The sequence below is a fragment of the Astyanax mexicanus genome, chromosome 19, assembly GCF_023375975.1.
Source record: "Astyanax mexicanus isolate ESR-SI-001 chromosome 19, AstMex3_surface, whole genome shotgun sequence".
Taxonomy (NCBI): Eukaryota; Metazoa; Chordata; class Actinopteri; order Characiformes; family Acestrorhamphidae; genus Astyanax; species Astyanax mexicanus.
The window spans coordinates 21391267-21401313 of NC_064426.1; the positions used below are offsets into that span (position 1 = coordinate 21391267).

At 38.5% G+C, this 10047-nt stretch overlaps 1 protein-coding gene across 1 annotated transcript; it reads right to left on the minus strand.

Annotated features, from left to right (window-relative positions):
* Positions 1-457: 457 nt before the first annotated feature.
* On the minus strand, positions 458-9736 carry ccdc43 (coiled-coil domain containing 43). The gene is made up of 5 exons (XM_022677441.2): positions 9531-9736; positions 7304-7397; positions 5527-5662; positions 4554-4606; positions 458-2091 (listed from the first exon to the last, which is right to left on the minus strand). The coding sequence occupies exons 1-5, from the start codon at positions 9690-9692 to the stop codon at positions 1904-1906; spliced, it is 633 nt and encodes a 210-aa protein (XP_022533162.2). The 5' UTR covers positions 9693-9736; the 3' UTR covers positions 458-1903.
* Positions 9737-10047: the final 311 nt, after the last annotated feature.

Below are 10047 nucleotides of genomic sequence, written 5' to 3' on the forward strand. Positions count from 1 at the left end.
CCCCATTAACAAGTTAAAAGTAGCTCCACACTTCACTGTCAGAATTCTAAGGGCCCTGATATTTAAAACAAGACTCTGAGAATTTTGAAAGTGCTTTTCCAACGATTGCTGAAACGAATTTTGAACCGTTTGTCACCACCAACAAAAGTAAGTTCCAGAGGGTCGTTTGCAGCGGGAACCGAAGAAAAGCACCAAGGTTCTTATAAACCCCAGAACTGAACTGGTTTAAGAACCAGAGTTCTTTTAGTGAAAAAGCGCTCAGTGTGCACATCTGCAAAAAGTATTTTGTTGGAATGCATTAATATTATAGAGATATTTTTTTAACAACTATAGGAATTCATGCATTACCACAGACTTAATTTTGCAATGTGTTCCTCAATCTTACCTTACTTTCTTATCTTACTCGTGAGTTGATTTATCGCATCGCCCTAAAAACTCAAGTACAAAATTATCAGTGTCTTGTTTGAAATGTTAGGGCCCTTTTTGCTTTAATGTGTTTTGAGTATCAGGATTATATGGACGAGAAAAAAAAAACTGTGCACCCAAGAGGCATTTAAAATTGATTGCTTAATCCACTTTCAAATGTGTTTCTATGAGGAGATGCATTTGAGCCGCATTATTGCAAATGTAAATGCTTCTGACAAACATAACTTCGCCCAGTAGAACTAAAACACCATTAATAATTGCTGTGCAATATGCCCACACACTAATCAGATTTCAGATTTCCAACTCAACTATTGTGTATATGCATCTGATTAAAATCTTAACATGATACCAAATCTAATCCAGATACTAATCATATGATTCAGTGAGGTGTAAAGTGGTCTCTATGCCAGATAAGATAAAGCAAGTGGCACAAAGTTCATGTGCTAAAAGTTATTCACCTGATCAGTGATTTAAAAACTCATTACGTATTCCTTGTTTAGTTGCAGTTGCTAATGTTCGTCAGCTTTAGTCCTGAAGACCCCAGCAACATAACAGTGAGTGTGTTTACATGCACTTGAAAATCGGATTACTGCCGTTATCTGATCATTTAAGTAGTCATATAAACAGGATACACTGGTATTGTAGAAATCTACTTAAGAGTACTTAAGAAATCTGATAAAGAGTATCCTTGTATCTTTTTTTTAGTCCGTGCATGTGCGAAAACGGAGCCTGGTAGCAAAAAATGATAAAACAGCATTTAACACAGCACCTGGGGGATGGCAACAAAACTCTTTTAGAGTAAAACTGAAACAGGAAATTAATAGACTTAATTTTCTTACTGATTTATGCACACATTTAGACTTGATGTGTTAAAAAAAAGATCATGGTGTGCTCTTTGGATTTTACATAATTTACACATCTCATTGGCTGGCTGCAAAGCAAAAATCTGATTATTTTCTCATTATCTAATTACCCAAGTTCATGTAAACACAATGAATAGATTGCTGACAAACTCTGATTTTTGACAGTATCAGATATCAGATTGTAAAGTGCATGTAAAGACACTGTTACTTGTTTGCAACTCAAACACTGAGTTCAGCAGTAAATACATACTACATAGGTGTTTGTCTTGTGATCCAGTCTGTTTTTCTGTTTATTTCTTCAGAATGCTTTCCTAAACCAGTCCCTGGATTTTCTCAATCTAAGCCTTTATTAGGGCAGGGAAACACAAGTGTGAAATGGGGTGAGGTGATGTATGTGTGTTATGGTTTAGTCAGCCAGGCCCTGGATTAAAATTCATTAGCAACATCTTGTCACTCATGTTTATATTTAAAAAAAAAAAAAAAAAAAAAAAGAACAAAAAAAATTATGGGTGCCAACACCTTACACCAGAACACCGTCCGTACAGGTGCCACTGTTTCCGTGCATTCTCAGTGATGAACGTAACCAAGTCCAAAACATATTCCAATGGTGCCCCCTATCTCTTGCGCTCTCCCTTCTGTGTGCGTTTCTTCTCTTTTTCCTTGCGCTCCTGTTTAGACAGCTTGTCTTTCTCCCTCTGCATCTTGTCCTGCTCTTTCTTTTTATGCGAATCCTCCTTTGCCTGCTCCCGCTGATGCCGGCGGCGGTTCAGGACGTCTTCCACGTTGGTGTTCTTGAAGAGAGCTGAGGTTCAGAGTGAAGGATAAAGTGCAATGCAGCTAAAACAGATGATGCGTTTCCAGTGAACATGTGTTTAATCACGTGATCACATGGCTGGTGAAATTAAACCCAATTGCCAACTGAACTGTGTACTTGGAATTTTAGTAGATGAGGGGTCAATTACTTTTTAAACAGAGTAAATCCCATCCAGACGGGATTAGTTTCTCAGGGGGACGTCTGTGAAAAATATTTCACACTTCTTCTCAGTGATAAACTCTTGCATCCGGACCGCAATTAAAAAACAGGAGGACAAGTAAATTTTTTGGCTTTCTTGGTCACATGACATCGTGTTCAGCAGCTCCTCCATTTCCACTCGCTGTTGTGTTTATGTGGAAATGCACGCCGTGTTATTACGGTGCATGGCAGTGGACAAATAGCTATTTTATTAAAACACGAGTAGACAAAATAAAATTATCGGATGGCCAGAGTTCAGTGAAAAACAGTAGGTAAATCTGTAATTTCCTTAGAGAATGTCTGAGAAAAATACATATATGGTTATTCCAGCCCATAAAACTACACCAGGACTCCCTGAGAAACTCATCCCGTCCGGATAGGGCTAAATAAAGGTTTTATATTTATATTACGGCTGCAATCAATATTAATCTTGGTAGTCAACGATTAGTCGGCGATTATTTCTGCCATACCCTCCATCTTTGCTTCCTGTGGGCACAGCTCCTGTACCTAGCTTTCTCTATTGCTTGAAAACAAATTGACCTAATCTGATAAAATACCCTGTATAATCTGTTGTGTTTGTGCACTTTTGGTGCCCAAAATGAGTATGAACTGTGTAAGTGAACAGCTCTTAACCATCTCCCGTTTGTGTTCTTTGGGGGTAGTCTTTGTGGTAAAGGAAAAATATGAATTTCCATATTAAAAACACGATAATTAGACCATTTTATGTGTGCAGCTGACTGGTACGCACATCCCTAATACTTGGAGTAAAACATACATTTGTGTTAGGGGTGCAGGAAAAAATCGATTCAAGCTCAAACCGGGTTTCTAACATTCAATGATTCAGAATCGATTCTCATTTTCAAAAAATCTTTTTTTTTTTTTTGCAGGTGCAGGTACTCGCGGAGCTTTTTAACTGTACCGCGGAGCTCAGCTACTGTAGTTTGCAGCTTTTTATCTGTACCGTGGAGCTCTTTAACTGTCCTTCAGAGCTCAGCTACTGTCCTGTGGAGCTTTTTAACTGTATCACGGAGCTCTTTAACTGTCCTTCAGAGCTCAGCTACTGTCCTGTGGAGCTTTTTAACTGTATCACGGAGCTCTTTAACTGTCCTTCAGAGCTCAGCTACTGTCCTTTTTAACTGTACTGCGGAGCTTTTTAACTGTACCGCGGAGCTCTTTTACTGTCCTTCAGAGCTCAGCTACTGTACCGCGGAGCTTTTTAACTGTACCGCAGAGCTCTTTAACTGTACCGCAGAGCTCTTTAACTGTATCGCAGAGCTCTTTAACGGTCCTTCAGAGCTCAGCTACTGTACCGCAGAGCTCTTTAACTGTACCGCAGAGCTCTTTAACTGTACCGCAGAGCTCTTTAACTGTATCGCGGAGCTCTTTAACTGTATCGCAGAGCTCTTTAACTGTACCGTGGAGCTTTTTAACTGTACCGCGGAGCTCTTTTACTGTCCTTCAGAGCTCAGCTACTGTACCGCAGAACTCTTTAACTGTACCGCAGAGCTCTTTAACTGTATCGCAGAGCTCTTTAACTGTACCGCAGAGCTCTTTAACTGTACCGCAGAGCTCTTTAACTGTATCGCAGAGCTCTTTAACTGTACCGCAGAGCTCTTTAACTGTACCGCAGAGCTCTTTAACTGTACCGCAGAGCTCTTTAACTGTACCGCAGAGCTTTTTAACTGTATCGCAGAGCTCTTTAACTGTCCTTCAGAGCTCAGCTACTGTCCTGCGGAGCCTTTTAACTGTACCGAGCTCTTTAACTGTCCTTCAGAGCTCAGCTACTGTACCGCGGAGCTCAGTTACTGTCGCGTGGTGCTTTTTAACTGTACCGTTAAAAAGCCAGTTAAAAAGCTCCACGAGACAGTTAAAAAGCTCCGCAGGACAGTAGCTGAGCTCTGCGGGACTGTTAAAAAGCTCCGCAGGACAGTAGCTGAGCTCTGCGGGACATTAGGTGAGTTTTGTAAGACAGCAGCAACAGGACAGGGAAAGTTTTTGCTCTTCCTGCCTCTCCCTATTAGGCTATAGAGGGGCGTGTAGTGTCGTGTTCCGGTGTTTGCTGTTTACAGTGTGGAGGATAAAGAAAAAGAAATCCAACCAAATTGAAAGAATCGAAAAAAAAAAAACAAATCGTGCCTACAAGAATCGATTCTGAATCGAATTGTGGGATTCCCAAAGATTCACAGCCCTAATTTGTGTATTTTTGTGAGTATTAAAAAAAAAAAAAAAGAATGGGCGCATAAAAAGGATACATTTCTCACTGGGGATTCCCACAGCTCCTAACTCCTCCTCTTCTTCACCTTCAGTGTGAATGTCAAGGAAATTGTCAGATACATGAGAAACATTACAGACAGGAAAGTGGAAAAACATGGAAACAACAGGCAAGCTAACTGGTTCCGTTGATGACAATAATCTAATATCAAACAGTAATAACTTTCAAGGTTATAAATACTGACAGATTTCTAGGTGAAATATGAGCATGGCCATATGTTTGGTGAACAAATTAAACTTCTATATAACCCCCCCCCCCCCCCCCAAAAAAAAAATATTTGAACAGATTAATACCTTTAGACTAATAAAACAGTAGGTTTGAACACATTCTAAAAGCTATAAATTAGATGTTTCCACACCTATTGTTCAGAAGTAAGTTTTACATGTTTTTTTTTTGCCTTGGTTTGATTTGTTTTCACAAAGGGAATGAAAAGTAAGAACTAAGTAAGAACATTCTATGGTAAGAATAAAAAAGTAAATGCAGAAATAAGGTTCTGTGATCTCGAATAATGCAGATTTCTGTGCAATTTAACACAGATCAATACCAGAGAAAGATTTGTTCATTCGCATTAAAATTATCTGGACAATATACCAGGATAAACTACACCTGCAGATTTGTTTAGCTAAAACTTAAGAGTACATCTGATAAATAAAGTTCCATTCAAATGTTTGGTCTCACATTGAATCTTTGGGATGTGCTGGAGAAGACTTTGTGCAGCGGTCAGACTCTACCATCATCAATGCTTCAAGATCTTGGTGAAAAATTAATGCAACACTGGATTGAAATAAATTGTGTGACATTGCAGAAGTGACATTATAGAAACAACACCACAGCGAAAGCTTTGATTGCTGCATTAATCAATAGACTAATATAAAAAAAACTATGAAGAAACACATATGGGGTTAACGTCCTACACTGCTTACAAACAGGAGAGCTGAAATGAGTAAGGATATTCTTCCTCGTCTGTGACGTTGGCGTATTGAGCGAGTAATGCCTCTTTCCTTTTCTTGTCCAGCTCAGGTACTTCTTTCTGCTTCACCACAATCTGGGCCTGCTTCTCTATCAAACTGGCGATGGCCTGAACCTCATCTAGAAAAGGAGAGAGAGACATAAGAGACAAAAATAAAATAAAATGGCAAAATATACATATACAAATATATATATTTTTTCTATAAATTCAGTGATATTTGTAGAAACCAACCCCACAAATGCACCATTTCTTATTACAAATTAAGTTATACTGTTTCATGAACAATATATCGAGATTTTATCGTATTGTGAAAAATGTTATCATTTTAATCATAGACTGTGTATAGCTGGACAGAGCATTGTCTCTCAAAAGTGAAGCCACCACAGGTCGGGCCCCACCTGCTGTTCGGTTGCAGAATGCTTTGTAACCCCACCCATCCCCATAGGTTTCAATGGCAAAACAGACAACTTTTAATCATGTTTTTTTCCAATATACTGCAATTCTACATCCATTATTTAAATGCAACAGCTAGTGTAACCTCTGTTTATATTGTCTATTTTTATATCCCCACAGAATTTGTTTTTTTTTTTAAGTTATTCAGCTGTATTCAAAAAAGGTGTGGTTATTGTAAAAGGACTGGTTATGGGCGGGATCAATAACAGACCGTCAGCTCCGCTACGCTCTGCAGCCATCAGGGGCGGGGTTATTTAAATGAGTAGGCTGTCTCTCCACAGTCTTTCTCCCTCCTCTGGTCTCTACTGCACAGACTCTGGTTTCAGGCTCGCCAACTTGGCGGAAGATTTTGGCTTCATTTTTTATTGAATGAATGGGAACGGAGACACAACGTCCATCTTTTTTACAGTCTCTGATTTTAACAATAAACATAATGTTGTTTGAAGGAGAGAGTGTATGCTACAGACCAGCATTGAGCTGATGTTGGAAACAGACCTGCTCTAAACTCTCATTAAAGTAAAGATTTAGTGGAAAAAGGACTGATAATTTAGCTTTTCAACATGTTTTCTGTAAATCTATGAGGGTAATACTAAGGGGTTTCACGATTTAGATATTTCATCGAAATCGATCGAAATTATGTCTTGGTCTCGAGCCTCAAAGTCAATGGACGATCCCTCCCTCTAAGCTACGCAAGCATGCGTGCTACGCAAACGGCTCGGCACGCTACACAAATGGCGCAGCACACTGTAGCTGACGCCGCGGACATTGTAACTGCTGAAAGAGCAGCCCTTTCTCCAGAGAATGTGGACATTCTCATCTTCTTAAAGAAAAATATGAAGATATAAAAATAACAGTTTTTTGTCTAGCCTCAAATATGTTAATAGTTTTGGTACCTGAATTAGCATTTTTCTCTCAGATTTATAAGAGTTAATAATATATCTTTGTTAAAGAAAAAAACTTGTAATTCTCAGGGACCGAGTCTTGTTTTTCATGTTTAACTGTTATAGTAGGACAGAGTTCAATTTGTTCAGTCTCTTATTGTTCTATTGTTTTGTATATGACTGTACCTGTATTTTTTTTAAATAAGATATTGTAAATCTGATGAATCAAACCAATGACTGACTATAGACTAATCTAAACTGGCATAGGCATCTCTGCTGTAAAAAAAAGAAAAAAGACAACCGAGAATCGAATCGTAACCATAAAATCGGAAATAAAATAGAATCGAGGATTTAGAGAATCGTGACACCCCTAGTAATATTAAAAAAGATGATTGAAGAGCTAACTTTATATTTAAGGTGCCCCACCTTCAGCTTGGCTGCTGGCAGCTTTGGCTCGAGCTGAGCAGTCGGCCCACTGGTTTAATATCTGCTGACAGACGTCTTCGATTGTGTCTTCCTCCTGACAGGAGAAAAGAACTGAGGTTACTTTACCATAAATCACAGATTCTATACACTTTGACATGCACAGCACAACCATCATGGCTACACATACAGTATCTCCCAGTATCAACCACTTGTTGGGCAAAAGCAACTGCATGACTGCATGCTTCAAATACTTTCCATACACGACCCATAAACTGTTACACATCTAATTTGCACATAAAAGCAGACCTGGTTGCCCAATGACCTACGTTAAAATGGTGTAATTGTATGCAATTTGCAAACTGTGAGAAACAACTTAATTTTCTGACCTGATTGACTGCAATACAGTTAACATGTAAAACTAAAAAAAACTCTTACTACAGTGCATAATTTACAAATAAATCAGAAAAATCCTTGATATAGCAGTGGTCTGTTTTAATATACGGATTAATGTGTTCATGCAATCAAGTCATGATTTAAAGACAGTGGTCGCTTGTTTATTACTGCTACAATTCATTTAAATTCATAAGTTGGCCCATCACAACTATATTTATTTGGACAAAAAAAACAAAAAAAACAAAAAAAAAAAAAAAACACTTTTATGCTGGTGAAAATGCTATCATAATAGTATAATTACAAGTGCTACAAGTTACAATTACACCCTTTCTGAAAGCAATAAACTTTATTATTTAAAAAAAAAACATTGAAAGAAATTGCAATTTGACCATACATATTTTCTTAATATCCTACATAAATAAATTATGAATTAAAAATAATATTTTAAACCAGAATTAATTCGCCTGTTCATTTGTGTTTACAGATATCCTAGGTATTGAGGTTATGTCGATATTGTAATAATCGTGACAGGCCTATTGGTAACTAATATTATTTGTGTCTTAGCTGCCTTATTTTTTTTAGATTCTTTTAAAGGGCTTTACATAAGGGGCTTTGATAGTGGTTTATAAAGTACACATAGTTGCTATGATGCAAATTTGCTGTTTTTCACTTTTTGACACAATGTAAATACTGCAGTTGTTTATGTTGTGACAAAAGTTCAAGATGAATGGACTAATAGAAATACTCCAAAACGGCGGAATAAAGTTTAATTAAAACTAAGATTTTTTTTGTTGTTTTCCCTTTTATGCAAACTTGCCTTCTGTGAGATACAAAGGTTTTAATGCCAATACCAGAAATCTATCCATAGTTTTCAGCACTATTTTGATAGATATGCAATACATCAACATATACCACATGGAAAAGCACCACCACAGGACCACTGACATGCTCACAGACATTAAAATAGCAAAAGCACAAGGGTACAGACTAGAAGACGGCTGTCAGGTACTATTTATGGAACAATATAGAACCATCCGCGCAGTAGCCTGAGCGGTCACGTACACCCATTCCACTCTGACTTCTGATCGAGTTAAGCTGAGCCGATTCAGAATAAAAAATAAATATTAAAAGTTCCTGGTCTGATGTGTTTATTTATTCAGTAAATTACCACAGTTTGCAGTTTTTTTCATTATATTATTTTTTTTCTGGATTGTAAACTAAAACTAGTCATCCAAACTATGAAGAAAAACTTGTCTTTATTTTGTACAGTAAGTTTGCTCTGTAAAGGGTGTGTCTCAATCTAAGCCTTTTTCCCTATGTAGTAAACCAGCTGCCCAGTACAAACACTAGCCAAACATTCACCACTCAGATCTGGTCATTAGTGGTTTTATAATGGTTATTTTTACTGGTGAACTGGGTAGACAGGGACTCTGAATGGTGGTGCAGCAACAGATGGGCTTCAGTCTACAGTAAAGGAGCCAGTGAGTGAACGCAGCAGGTCTAAAAATGAACCCACAACTGTCACTTAACCTGACTTCAGAAGGCTGTGTCTCAAATCACCACAGTTCCCCAACCAACTACATACACAGCTAGTGAACGTGTTAGGGAACCTTTATTATAAGTGCTCCTGCTCTTTTTTCTCTATAGCTGGACCAGTTCGACCAGTCCTGAATATTTCAGATATTTCTGTCTACACTAAACAACCTCAACACGACCCCCAGAAAGTGTTCAGGAGTTCGGTCGCCAACTCACGCTAGAAAGTGAGCGAGTGTTTAAGTGAGTGAGTGAGTGAATAAGTGAGTGTGGAGCTCCAGCTCCCCCCGGGTCTCCTCACCAGCACGGCGGACAGGGTGGCTCTCAGAACCTCCAGGCGCTCGGCCTCGCTCTCCTCCTCCTCCAGCAGGCTGCAGATGTAGGTCCCGTAAACATCCCGGTCCACCTGCAGCGCGTCCAGCCGAGAATCCAACCACGAGCCGAACTCCGCCCGGGCCGCCATGCTGCCTCTCTGGGGTCCTCACAGCGACAGTCGGCCGGCCGCCCAGAGCGCCTGAAGAAAAAACACAGCAGCGCGGTCCCACTGCCGGGGCCTGAACTCCCAGCCTGAGAAAAAGTAAAGATTAATTTATAAATAAAATATAAAAATAATGAATACATTTATTACAATGCTGTTTTCAGACAGTTTAATTGTATTAACTATTTATTTGTATTTGTATTATTTAATTTTTCAATATTTGTTTTATATTTTTAAACCTTTATAACCCGCTCTAATATACAACACGTGTGAAAAATTACCTGCAAAATTTTCCAGGTTATTTCATAGTTTTTATTTGTTCTGTCTTTTAAAATCAACT

What these genes read in the sequence shown, in the direction of transcription:
- ccdc43 (XM_022677441.2), bottom strand. Translation starts at nt 9,692, where the DNA reads ATGGCGGCCCGGGCGGAGTTCGGCTCGTGGTTGGATTCTCGGCTGGAC. An exon ending in CCACCCTGTCCGCCGTGCTG is followed by an intron (nt 7,398 to 9,530) that starts GTGAGGAGACCC and finishes TTCTCCTGTCAG; the next exon opens with GAGGAAGACACAATCGAAGA. An exon ending in AACGTCACAGACGAGGAAGA is followed by an intron (nt 4,607 to 5,526) that starts ATATCCTTACTC and finishes TGACATTCACAC; the next exon opens with TGAAGGTGAAGAAGAGGAGG.